General features: G+C 42.5%; 1 protein-coding gene across 2 annotated transcripts in view; it reads right to left on the bottom strand.

Moving 5' to 3' along the window:
* The window catches only part of FBLN1 (fibulin 1), a 67,268-nt gene that overhangs the window by 24,996 nt on the left and 28,210 nt on the right, over positions 1-14,062 (bottom strand). For both annotated transcript variants that reach the window (XM_087874298.1, XM_060684110.2), the window contains exons 6-10: positions 13,899-14,000; positions 9,618-9,755; positions 8,015-8,152; positions 7,545-7,688; positions 1,523-1,651 (exon numbers count right to left, since the gene is read on the bottom strand). In XM_087874298.1, the coding sequence (XP_087730424.1) occupies positions 1,523-1,651; positions 7,545-7,688; positions 8,015-8,152; positions 9,618-9,755; positions 13,899-14,000 (651 nt within the window). The remainder of the gene's footprint in view (positions 1-1,522; positions 1,652-7,544; positions 7,689-8,014; positions 8,153-9,617; positions 9,756-13,898; positions 14,001-14,062) is intronic.

Genomic DNA, 14,062 nt, shown 5'->3' with positions numbered 1-14,062 from the left:
ATGTTATTACTGTACTTTTACTAGAAGATATGTTAAGAGGAAAAATGAATAGGTTTATAAAGTTCAATTGTTTGACATACTATAATTTTCAGATTAAAGAATGAATATTAATGTGAATCATGTTGTACATGCTGAAGGCTGTTGCACAGAGGTATCTATACCCAAACGACACACTGTTTAAGGAAAGATGGAATGTTTATATTTTGAAAAATAAAAAAATAAAACACTTTTTATAAAAAAAAAAAATCCGAGGAGATGAATAAGCCATGGTCAACTTTTTTTGTGCCTAGACAGCAAAATTGGGTGTCTTCAAACATAATTTCTCCATCTCATCTGAACCATCATGTTACATTGACTTAACTCCCACTTAAATGCAATGTGCACTCTTCAAAGGGCAGCAAGATATCGGACCCACAAATATGAAGATAATATGGGATCATTCTGAAAAGAGGCTGGGGGGGGGCAGGAGGTGGCTATAACGGAGCAAAACATATGGCTCCTTCCTTATTTTCCAGCCAATTCTCATAGGGACAAACAGGATACTCATAATAACGTACTATCTCCAAACAGATGCATATAGCCCAGTGGTGAAATGCTCCCGGTTCGGACCAAATCGCCCGATCCATTAGCAATGGCAGTGGGTGGTTCGGAGAACCGGTAGCAAAAATCCCTGTGCCACCCCCCCATGCCCAGCTGAGCCGCGCGATCATCAGAGGCTGGTTTTTTTTACTTTTAAAAGCATTTTTTCAACCGAAGAGGTTGTAGAAAAAAATGCTTTTAAAAGTAAAAAAACCAGCCTCTGATGATCGTGCAGCTCAGCTGGGATCATCAGAGGTTTTTAAAAGCATTTTTTATACAATCTCTTTGGCCGAAGAGGTTTCTAGAAAAAAAAAATGCCTTTAAAAGCCTCTGACGATCCCAGCTGAGTTGCCTGATCGTCAGAGGCTTTTAAAAGCATTTTTTCTGCAACCTCTAGTTGTAGAAAAAATGCTTTTAAAAGTTAAAAAAAAAAATTGGCCACACCCACCCAGTCACATTTATTTATTTATTTATTTATTTATTTATTTATTTATTTATTTATTTATTTATTTATTTATTTATTTATTTATTTATTTATTTATTTATTGGTTCGATTTAGACTCAGGGTGGCTTACAATGCATTAAGCAATAGCCTTCATATTTTTGTATATACCTGCTTAGTAGGGCTTTCGGGCCCCCCTAAGCGGTGTTCTTTTTTATACAAAGTCAGCTTATTGCCCCCACAATCCGGGTCCTCATTACCCCCACCACCACCAAGCTACGCCCACAGAACCGGTAGTAACAAATTTTACATTTCACCACTGATATAGCCTGATTCCTACCATGTCGTAAGACAAAAATAACCCTACCTGGCTAGTCCAACATCTTGAAACACAACCACTGCATACAGCAAAGTTGACAACCAAATACCCATTGATGGGCTTTCTTCCCAGCTGGTTTTGTCCATGCTCAATGAACCTCACAGGTGACCCCCGGTTCTTACCTGTACAAGTTCTGCTGATCCCATCAAAATAGTAGCCCAGCTGACACTGACAACGATAGCTCCCGGGGGAGTTGATGCAGGTGTGACCTTCCCCGCAAGGTTGGGGGGACCCTGAACACTCGTCTACATCTTGGGGAAGAGAAAAGAAAGGTTTGAAAAGTCATGGGAGAGGAAGATCATCAAGCAATGTATACAAATTTGGATGATGATGATGGTGATGATACAAAGAAAAGCAAAACCAACTGGGAGGGAGGGAAACCAAGTCAATGTGCAATGACCTGGGGCTAATTCTGCATGGCCTTCATAGTTTTCATTCTTTCCAGCCCAGTGGAATGCTAGAAAGTAAGTATAGATCCGTGATGGCGAACCTATGGCACATGTGCCACAGGTGGCACACGTAGCCATATCAGTGGGCACGCCAGCTCAGCTCCCCTTCTAGACCACCAGAAGTAGGGAAACAGGCTGTTTCCTGCCTCTGGAGGGGTGGGGGGGGGGCGGGGAGGCCTGTTTTTCTTTCTCACCTGGCTCCAGATCCTCTCTATGCATCTGGGGAGGGCAAAAACAGCCTTCCCCACCCCCTCGGAGGCCCTCCGGAGGCCCGAAACGGCCTGTTTCCCAACTTCCAGTTAGACAGGAAGTGACTTTTTTGCTGTCCTCAGCCTCCAGAGCCACTTCCTGTCCAACCAGAAGTTGGGAAATGGGCCTTTTGGGGCCTCCCGGGGGCCTCCGAGGGGATGGCGCTCTCCCCAGATGCATAGAGAGGCTCTGGAGCTAGGTGAGAAAGAAAAACGGGCCTACCGAGCCATCAACGTGCCAGGAATGGGGGGGGAGGGGGGTCTCATGCACATGCGCAGGGTGGGGCGCATGTCCCCCCTCCTGGCATGTGATGGCAAAAAGGTTAGCCATCACTGATATAGATAGTCCTCGACTTACAACAGTTCATTTATTGACTGTTCAAAGTTACAACAGCCGTGGAAAAAGTGACTTATCGTTTCTAACACTTACAACCATTGTGGCATCCCCAATTAGGGCGTGTCTAATTTTTCAACTTTCAATTTCCAAGCATGAGGGGTGCTCAAAAGTTGTGACCTGCCTTGGGGATTGTAAAGGTATTTTGGTTACTTTAATATAATTTAGATGTGCTTGGTAAGTAACTATATAAATATAACTTTTTAACATTTTGTTTGATTCATTTGGTCACATGATCAAAATTCAGATGCTTGGCAACTGACTCATATTTATGACAGTTCCAATGTCCCGGGATCATGTGATTCCCCTTTTGCAACCTTCTGCCAAGCAAAGTCAACGGGGAAGCCAGATTCACTTAACAACCTTGTTACTCATTGAACAACTGCAGTGATTCACTTAACAATGGCGAATATACTTTCTACTACAGCTAGAAGAAAGCCATGTTAGAGGTACTAGAAAGAACCTGGTAGCACCTTTTTAAAGAGTAACCCATTTACAAACATTTGCAAATTTACAAAGCCCTATGCCTTAAAACATTTTTTTTTTAGTCTTGAAAAATCAGCTCTTTCTGATTCGTAGATCTCTTTTTTTTTAATACTCACAGAATTGAATTTAGGGATCATCATCCCAGGGCCATTTTTTACATAAGAGGGAGAGGAAAAATATTTCATTTTTAAATTAATACTCTTATCTTTTATTCCAACAGAGTGATTAAACTGGTTGTAGAATGAATAAAAATGAAGCAGAATTCTAAATAGAATGTACTGGTAAATAGTAATACCTAAAGTGCTCACCATATAGTACATTACCATCAGGGGTGGGATTCTACCAGTTCAGACCGGTTCGGGTGAACCGGTAGTTCCGATGATCAGCTAGGAGCGAACGGGTTCATTCCGATGATCAAGTGGGCCCACCTGCCCGCCCCTGCGCTTTACTGACCTATATCTTCTCAGCTGATTCCCGCGGCAGAGCGGATTGCTGTGTTACTCCCCAGCAGTAACGCGGAAGGTAAGTTTTCGTAAAACTGTGCACACGCGCAAAGAGCGCGATCACCAAACTGGTTGTTAAACTGGCAGGATCCCACCACTGATTACCATCAATAATAAAGAATTCAATCCAGCCCAACAGAGAAATCGATTTAAAGTATGAATATTGAATTGTTTTCACTTAGAAAGCAACGGGGGTCAAGATAAAGAATTCCCGACCCCTTTACCAGGAAAATCATGCCGCTTCACCAAAGATATGAAAAAAGGAGCATCACCAAAAAATAGTCAATATAATCTTAAAACAGCTGTTTGTATTTTGGCCATGAAATGGGAAACCATGTGAGTAGAAAAACGAACAGGTGGGTTAAAAATCACGCACTATACTGCAAATTGAACCTGGATAGCTCAACAGACTAAAAGCCTGTTATTAACATTTAGCTGTCTGCAATTATTGCAAGTTCAAATCTCTCCAAGGCTCAAGGTTGACTCAGCCTTCCATCCTTTCTAAGGTAGGTAAATTGAGGACCCAGTTTGTGGGGGCAATAAACTGACTTTGTATAAAATATACAAAAGTATAAAATATACAAAAGTATGAAGGCTATTGCTTAACGCATTGTAAGCCTCCCTGAGTCTCTGGAGAAGGGCAGCATATAAATCTAATAATAATAAAAAAAATTCAGCAAAATTTCTGCGGACATGGTCAATATTCACTTGTCTGTGAGCCGAGTTTATTAAGTTAAAGCTAGCAGGCCTTTTCCTTGAGCACAGAGAGCTCAGAGGTTTAGAGAGAGACTATAAAAAGCAGGAATGCTTCTACAATTAGGGGCTTTTTGTGGTCAGGATTTTCCTGGATTTCCTTCTGAAATATTCAGATACTTCATTTTGCCTCCTTGGAGAAGCTAACCTTGTTGAGTCCGCAACTCAAATATTACACCACTTCCTGGATTCTTTAAAAAAATAATAAAAAAAAAACCTTGGAGGTTTTAGATCATTTCTATCTTGAAATGGAATGTTTGGAGCTCACCAGAGAAACAGAAGGAAAAAATGACTAACGGGAAAATATTAAAGCTTTGCAAGGAATGCAAAGTTAAGAATTTCATTGTGCAATACATAATTCATATGAGGCTCCGTAATGAAATTACAGTGGTTCAGAATCCATTCTTTTTCTATGTTTTCATCAGGGATGGGCTGCTGGGGTTCGCAGGGGTTCAGGAAGAACCTCTAGCTAAGATTCTGTGCTGTTCGGAGAACCCTCAAATCCCATTCTTGGCTGGCCCCGCCCACCCCACTCTGCCCCTCCCAGGAGTTCCCAAGCGGCCCGTTTTGGATGCAGGTAAGTGCAAGGCAGGCGTGAAGGCTCAGGGAGGGTGAAAAATGGGCCTACTGGAAGTTCTGGAAGACCAGAAAATGGCCCGCTTTCAGTCTCTAGAGGGCCTCCGGAGCCTGGGGAGGCCATTTTTGCCCTCCCCAGAGGCTCAAGGAAAGCCTCCGGAGCCCAGGGAGGGCAAAAATGCTGCCCCCGCTGCCGTGGTGCAGGAGGCCAACTAGGCTATGCCCACCATGGCCACGCCCACCCAGCAACCAGGCAGAGAACCCCTTGCTAAAATTTTTGAAGCCCACCCCTGCTTTTCATTATCTCCAAACATCCCAAGGGAGACATGCCTTCCCTGTCAGATGGTCCCAGTTCCAACTCCTCTTCCTCCTCTGAATCGAGCTCTGATGGGGCTGGCTAGTGGTTAATATCTTCTGCAGCAATACCACAATTTCTCTTAGAAATCTCAGCCAGGACCCAATCACGTCCTTCAGAAGCAGGAAGGGGGAACCCCAAAGCATGGGTCCCCCATTCATCACCAAAACATCCGGTAGGTTTGTACACAAGATGGATGACCAAAACATGGCCACCTTTTTTTGACGTTTGCTGTGAAGAAGGCAAACTCTCTCTTCCACAGTTAGAGAATCCACGGTAGTCCTTAAGCACCCATTTTCCTCTGCTACTACTCTCTTCCAATATAGCCGACCCCACCCCACCCAACTGAGAGGTGACAAACCGATCCTCCAGGTTCTGGGAAGCCCAATATGGAGGCCGTGGAAAATAATATGTCTCGCTTCCCATCCCTGATGTAAGTTAAGCAGATGTCATGCTACTAATGTTATCATGGCTGCCATTGCTCAAAGAACACATTGGCAAAAAGGGCCCAGCAAAAGCAAAATGGCTCTCCCACTGCTGCCACCACCTGGATCTCCTCCTGTGATGATATCCAGCACTGCTACATTTATTTATTCATTTAGCGTATGGTTGGTCACACACAGTGATCACACACTTCATTTTTACAGGTTAAAAACAATAAAAACAATAAAAAAAACAGTAAGAAAACCTAAAAGGAAAACAGAAATAACATTTCAAAGTTTAATGTCGAGTTTGGAGATCCAGTCAGTAGCTGCCGTTGTTATGCAGAGGAAGTCCCTAGAATCTCCTGGATACCTTCTGTTAGGGCATTCCCTCACTATATGCTGGATAGTCTGTCGAGGGGCCCCGCAATCACATTGTGCTGAAGGTGTCTTTCCCCATTTATACAGGGAGTCAGTACACACCCCATGAGTTGTTCTAATTCTATTATATGTCACCCATATGTGTCGGGGTAGGCTAAATCCTGGAGGTATACTACTAGGACTGATATGCTCGGAGACATCTTGGGGGGAACAGCTATTCCATGCCTCCATCCACTTTTGTGTGGTGTTCTGATGATCGGCCATCAACTTACGCGCTGTCAAGATTGGTGGATTTCTTGACTTTAATCGACATCTTAAGAGATCAGGAATGTATCCATGTATGGGTAGAGAGGAATTTAATAGGATCTTAGTATACTCCCGAATGAGAGCTTCTTGTCGTCGTAAGTGCGGGGGGAGTATGTGACTAAGAACTGGTAACCAGTAACTAGGTGTAGATTTTATGCACCCAGTAATTAGCCTCATCGTATGGTTAAGTTGAACATCAATAAGTCCTGTATGTGAGTTGTTTATCCACACAGGTGCGCAGTATTTCTGCTGCAGAGTAGCAAAGCCCGAGGGCTGCACATCGGAGAGTTGGGGCTGAAGCTCCCCAAGTTGTTCCGCATAGTTTTTGTAGGATGTTATTTCTGCTGTTAACCTTGGCAGCCATATCCTGGATATGTTTCTTAAAGCACTTCTACAATGTCCACCTAACCATCAGCTGGAACCACATCCAGCCAGTGTTCTCCTTCTCCAGAGGGGGCTCAACGTAATTCCTGCCAGCAATAGAAATTCATGGGGAAAATGGCCCCATTGCAAGTTTGCTCCCATGCAGCAAAAAGCCTGAGAAGAGCAAAGCATATTCAGTCCAGAGTACAATAAAAAAACAACCCAAAAAACTAAGTTAAAAGCAGCAAGGAAGTTCACAAGCTGACCAATCAACACATTCCTCATCTCAAAAACACACAAAACCCTCCGCGACTTATAAAAACACTTTCTGTCACATACCAATTTGTCAGAATATTCATGACTGGGAAGACACGGTAACAAGGTCAGCCAATGAATAGGCACAGCAACTAAGTCAGCCAATGGGAGCTGAAACAAGTTTGGAGTCTGGGCGTGTCTCAGCTCTGAGTCTGTGCAAAAAGGAAATTGAAACCAGTCTGGACTTGTCTGCTCTGAACTCTGAACTGAAAACTGATCTCTCCTCTCTACCACATTGGAAGAATCGGCTATTGGTATTGTACATTTATTCATGTGTTATTATGTATATAAAGAAGTTAATGAATCCTGTTGAATCAGTTATCTGTGCGTGCTTTCTGGAAGTGATTTCTGCAACAAGCTCTGAAAAAGTTCTTATACTTCCACCCGCATTACACAACCACCAACTCTCACTGACATCTTGCCACCTATAGTTGGTTGGTTTACTGAATGTCACCTTCATAGCCCCTAAAACCTTCCTCTCAGCATAGTTGTGAAGGTAGAAATGAAGGATGTCAACAGAAGAGAAATAGAAGCAAAACATCAGAATAAATGTGGGTGGGTGGGGAATGAAACATGGCTATCTCGGTACTGACCAACACATCTGGTCTTCTCTTCGTTCAGGTGGTAGCCTCTTCCACAGTTTGGGACATTCCTCTGGCAAGCAAATGAGCCATCTGTGTTGATGCAGGCCTGCCCAGCAGGACAAGGAGCAGGAAGAGTCAAACATTCATTAATATCTGCAAAAATACAGCCAGGCATTTAAAAGGAAGAGGTGAGACCGAAGAAAGAAAGAACGAAATAATTCTACAATCCGTTGCTGAAAACATTGCTTGCAAATTCAAAACACCTTCAGTGGGGATAACTTCATAAGTGGAGGGTAGCTCACAAATATGAGCTAGGATCAAAAAACTCAAAATGGCTACGGCAAAAAAACAACAACCGCCCTCCAGATGGTGGCTGGATTTTAGGTGTGCTATACCCACCATCTGGAGTTTTTTGACCATAGCTCGAGTTAGACCCCTAGTAGTGTAAGCAGCAGAGGAGGTTCAGTTGCATGCCTTACCGATACAGTTGCCGAAAGCATCTTGTATAAAGCCGATCTTACACTGTTGTTTGGGCCGGCAACGGAATGATCCTGGCGTATTCTGACAGATAAAATCGGGGAGGCAGTTATGAATACCAGTCTCACATTCGTCAATATCTGGCACATCACAAAAGAAAGAAGGAGTTAGCGTGAGGTCTCCCGGAGCCGTCTTGTCACGACCGAGATAAAAGCAGTTGTTGAGTTGACAGATTAAACCTATATCTAAACCAATTCAATGTGTCATTGGAAACCTGGCCTGGAAGTTCTGTAAAGGGGTAAAGGCAGAGATTGGCTGCTGGAGGTTCACAGGGGTTCGGGAGAACCTCTAGCTAATATTCTGTGCAGTTTGGAGAATCCCCAAATCCCACCCCTGGCTAGCCCCGCCCACCCTGCCCCGCCCCGCCCACCCTGCCCCGCCCCTCCCAGGAGTCCCCACGCGGCCTATTTTGGATGCAGGTAAGATCCAGGGCGAGTGGGCGGCCCACCCGCAGGTCGCTATTACGGGTACAGGTGAACCGGTCTGAACCGGCTGAATACCACCTCTGACTCTGATCATTCAAGTGAACGTCTCAAAAAGCCCATTCAGGTGCTCTGAGTCAGCCACCAAAACATTTCCACTCCCCACTTTCTTAGTACAAGGGTCTCTTGGCTTTATGGATATGGAGGAAGACCACAGCCTGATTGTTTCCTCCGGAGGGAAGGCCAAGATCGGCCCTTATGAGAAAAATGGACAAGCCTTTCACACCTGGGGAGGTTCAAGCAATATTGAGAGGACACAGAAAGGAACCCATTTGGGACTTAAAAGCAATTTGCTGAAATTTGGCTGGAGTGGGATCAGGTGTACATTTCCTGCAAAGCTGCCCACCCTCCAAGGAGGCTCTGCCTCTCCGTTATACTAGCACTGCCAAATATTTACTACAGATTAATGGCTCTTTGCAGCATTAAAGGAGTCAGTTTGTAAACACAGATGCTTCTGTCTCTCAGGAACCCCAAGACATCTGCAGGAGGATACCCTCTTCTCCCCCCCCCTCGAACAATGAAGATGGCAGTCATGTCTTTTTCAAACTCTCCTGCAGATAATTGGGACAATAGATTCAAATCCCGTTGCTACCAGTTCGTGAGTGGGTGAGTGGGCGCTCGTGCACGTGCACAACACTTCGCAGAGATGTCCGGGCGGGTGGGCGGAGCCTCCCGCCACCGCTACCGGTTCTACCGCCACTACTGGTAGCAACCCACCACTGCTCTGGGAATGCTTGAAGACAAGCATCTACCCGTACTTTAATCACTGCAAACCTGAACTTACATTGGGCAAACATTGTACAAAGCTAATACTGTGGAGTTCAAGAGAGTAAAGATGGTTTACCATCTTGTAACGTTTCGCATTTTGATAAATCTCTGCCATTTCCGGGCAGTTGTGAATTGTGGGTGCTCCATCAGTATGGAGGTTTTCAAAAATAGACTGGACAAACCATTTGACCAAGACAGTATAAGGTAACTCCTGCCTTGAGCAGGGGGTTGGACTAGAAGACCTCTGAGGTCCTTCCCAGCCCTATGATTCTATGTTCTACGTTCTAAAATGTACCTTTGCAGAGATTGTGCTCTGTCAGCTGATAACCTGTTCCACAACTCGTCTCCCGCTGACAACGGAAAGAGCCCACAGTATTGACACAGATCTGACCGATGCTGCAGGCATTGGCTGAAGTGATGCACTCATTAATATCTAGAAAGAATACAACCATTTTTGATGCAGCATACTATTTTTCTATAGGTCCTTGACTTACAACCACAACTGGGATCAGAATTTTGATTGCTAAGCAAGGCAGTTGTTAAGTAAGTCATGCCTGCTTTTGCAGCCTTTTTTGTCATAGTTGTTAAGGAATTCGCAGAGCAACCCTTGAGTAGCAAGGGTGTGCACATGAAAGCGATTGAGAGTAGTTACGAATTAAACACAGCCAAGACACAGATACACTGAGTTGTGTTTACTTTCAGGAAATAGTAAGGCACAGTCCAATAAAAACAGTCCAGGTTATACACAGATAAAGCAGTAGATAGTAAAACAATAGTCTAGGGATAATCTAATTAAAAAGTCTTCTTACCAGTTGTCATAGTCATACACAATAAACAGTTGCAAACAGTAGCAAACACAGCAAACAGCAAAGAGAGCCAAAGAGAAACAAACCATGTTTCTAGCTCCCTCTTAAAGACATTGGCTACAGAGCTAACCAATCAGGACACAGTATGATGCAATACAGCAGTACAGCAGTCTTAAAGCTATATTGGGGGTTTATATATTGCCAACCCAACAAGTTAGGTAAATTCATTTCCTAACAATAGTTATTAAGTGAAACGATGCAATTAAGCGACTCACATGTTTGTTAAGTGAATGTGGTTTCCCCCATTGACTTTGTATGTTGGAAACCAGCTGGGAAGGACATAAATAGTGATTATATGACCCTGGGGATGATGCTGCAACAAGTCATAAGTGGGAGGAGTGGCCATAAGTCATTTTTTCAGTGTAACTGTAGCTTTGAATGATTGCAAGTCAAGGACTTAGGGTTAAAAACATTTGTTGGCAATGATCAACATTTATGAATAGGTTCTCAGGGTAATAAGCACTTCTGAAATCATTGTTACATGAGAAAGAAATCTAAGTTGAAGAAAATTTGACAAAAGATCAAATTACTCTCCACTTAAAAGAATAATCAAGAAAGTTGGATTAAAACCAGAGCAGTGTTTTTTTAAACTTGGCAATGTTGAAATGTGTAGACTTCAACTTCCAGAATTCCTCAGCTAGCATGGAACGACTCAGAGTTGAAGTTCACACTTCTTAAAATTCCAAGTTTGAAAGACAATGACCTAGAACTGGGATGTCAAACCCACGGCCTGTGGGCCGGATGCATCAGTTCAGCTTTTCCGGAGTGCGCCCCCAAGTGCACGTAGACACGAGCGATGTTTCCGCATGAGTGCCGAAAAGGCTCACCATCCCTGGTCTAGACACATTCATCCAAAATTTCTAAACAAACTCAAATGTGAAATCACTTATCTTGCAAAACATTATCCCTCAGATCAGCTGCAGCACAACTGAAACAGAGCATCCATTTCTAAAAAGAGATCAAAGGATGAGCCAGGAAATTACAGCCTGGTTAGTTTAATGTCACTTTTGAGTAAAACAGTGGAAATCCCACAATCATCTTTTTGCTAAAGAAGAATCAAAGCCAGACCATCTGCAAAGATAATTCTTGCCTCCCTGGCTTTTAAACAGGAGTCACTGAGAGTCTCAACAGGAATACAGAGTCAAATAGTAAGCCTTTTTACTTGGCCTTCTAAACAGCCATTGATAAATGAATGCCTAAGCAAACTTAGCAATCAGGATGAACAAGAGGAAAGATTACAGAAAAACAGAAAGCAGACAGCAAACATGTCTCAAAACAGAAGGATGTAAACAATGGCATTTTTGAAGGTTCTGCCTTAGAAGTGGAGCTTTACAAGCAATCAGAGGCAATCTGGAATTAAACAGTGAAACCAGATAAGAATGAAAATCTTCCCTTTTCTTAACAATAATCCAGAAAGTTGAGTTAAACGGAGACTTTTGCTTACAATACCAAGTCTCTTAGAATGGCAAGCACAAGTCACAAGGTTGAAATACTGCAAAATTATTTTCCCAAACTGGGGAAAAAGACAAGAAAGCAAAAACTTCAGTTTAATATGGAGCCTGGTTTAGCTCAACAGACAGAAGCACTGTAATTTAACACCAGCTGTCTGCAATTAAAGTAAGATCGCATCTCGCCAGGCTCAAGGTTGACTCAGCCTTCCATCCTTTCTAAGATAGGTAAATTGAGGACCCAGTTTGTGGGGGCAATAAACTGACTTTGTATAAATATACAAAAGGATGAAGGCTATTGCTTAACGCACTGTAAGCCGCCCTGAGTCTCTGGAGAAGGGCGGCATATAAATCAAATTAAAATAATAATAATAATAATAATAATAATAATAATAATAATAATAATAATAATAATAATAATAATAAAAATAAAAAATATCACCCAATATAAACTATTGTGCACGGACAACAAGTATGATGAGGACATACAAAGGCAACTGCAGAGTGTGTATGTGTGTGTCAAAAACGCAAGATGGCAACCATGATTTAATGATCAAAATTCATGTTGAAAGAGGGAAAGGTGATGGTCATTATACAATAACATAGACTTATATACAGCTCCACAGTGCGTTAAAGCATTCACTGAGCAGTTTACAATGTCAGCATATTGCCCCCAATAATCTAGGTCCTCATTTTACCGACCATGGAAGGCTTGAGTCCTGTCAGGCTCGAACTTCAGACTGTGAGCAGAGTTAGCCTGCAATACTGCATTCTAAGCAGTGCACCACCATCTTGGCTTTATTGACTTCCCTCCTTGAACATATACGTTGATTGGGTCTGAGCTAGTGCTGAAGGACCAGGAAAGAGATCTTAAGATAGTCAAATGAAAAAGGTGGACTTGGGGCTGGGTTCACAAATTAATTAGTGATTTCACCATGATTTACAGAATTAGGCATAATGGCTACATTTATAAACCTAAACCACAAACCATGGTTCAGAGATAATCATGGGCTGGTTCATGTTATCACTTCAAGCCCCACGGTGGATGTAGGGACAGGTGACATTGAAGGCTTTAAGAAAGTTATAAGTAGAATTGTCTTTAGAAATCTTTATGCAACTACAATTGCATACATAAACTGCTGCTACCGACGACCTCCCATCGTCCCATGCGCTCCCACAGAGAGGGCCTCCTCAGGGTGCCATCAGCCAATCAATGTAGGCTGGTGACTCCCAGGGGAAGGGCCTTCTCTGTGGGGGCACCTACCCTCTGGAATCAGTTGCTCCCAGAGATAAGGAGAATCCAAGACCTTAGTGCCTTCCGCCGTGCCCTTAAAACCCACTTTTTCCAGCAAGCCAGGCTGGCTTAAGAAGAAATTTTAAATGTTTTAATTGGTTTGTATTTTTAATTTTGGGCCAAATTTATATATATTTTAATTGTTTTTAATATTTGTATTTCATGTTTTTTAATTCTGGCTGTACACCGCCCTGAGTCCTCAGGGAGAAGGGCGGTATATAAATTTAAAAATAAAAATAAAAAAAATTAGTTGCAGTAATTAAACCAGAAAAAGACATTATAGGGTTGGAAAAGTTATGAAAAATAATCAAGAGGTAATAGCCAAAACCACAATGTTCAGGATTTTTAGGTCAAAAAAGAAAGAGATGAGAAGAGATGTGACAGTATAAGGTTATCTTCCTTTATAATCTTAGAAACAAGATCGTTCTATGAAGCTGAATAGGAGGAGATTTTAAATAATTATTCACTCAATAAGTAGCTAAACAATGGATATTGCACAACATGTTTTGTTAGCTTTAAAAGAGTATTAAACAATTCAATGGTGCATAAAGCTATCAGAATAGTGTATCTCTCCATAGGAAAAGCAGAAGGTATATATATAAGATGGTATTAATGAGCCAGTTAGGGTTTCTCAGCAACTTGTGATCACCGCACAATAGAAAGATTTGATCTGGAGAATCGATGGGTCATAAAAAGTCAAGTCATCCTTGAGTTGAACCAGACATGTAGTTTTGTAGAGTCTTCCTGGGTGTTTATGTGTCATGTCTATGTAGTTTTCTTGTGACACAGAAGAAGGTTGGCACCAGCTTCTTTGGGAATGTGTGTTCAGCTTATCAATCTATTTCCTGGTATTCCCCCATCCCAAATTAAACCTGCTTAGATTTTTCAAAAGAGCCAAGATATAAGGAGGGTTAATTAGTTAAAAATATCCAAAAAAATATATATAAGGAAATCAAATTTTTCATTACCTTCACAGGTGAAACCATCTGGCTGAAGCTGGTAGCCCATGAAGCAAGAACAGAGGACACTAGTTCCTGTGTCCCTACATTGTTGGGTACAAGGTCCTCCACCTAAAACCCAAGAATTTTGGCACAATATATTCCTTTCTCCAAAGATTGGCGCATTTTCCATT

This window comes from Pantherophis guttatus, chromosome 7 (genome assembly GCF_059756535.1).
Source record: "Pantherophis guttatus breed Tessera chromosome 7, ASM5975653v1, whole genome shotgun sequence".
Lineage (NCBI taxonomy): Eukaryota > Metazoa > Chordata > Lepidosauria > Squamata > Colubridae > Pantherophis > Pantherophis guttatus.
Note: the sequence above shows the minus strand (reverse complement) of the source record. Positions and strands in the feature narration are given on the sequence as shown.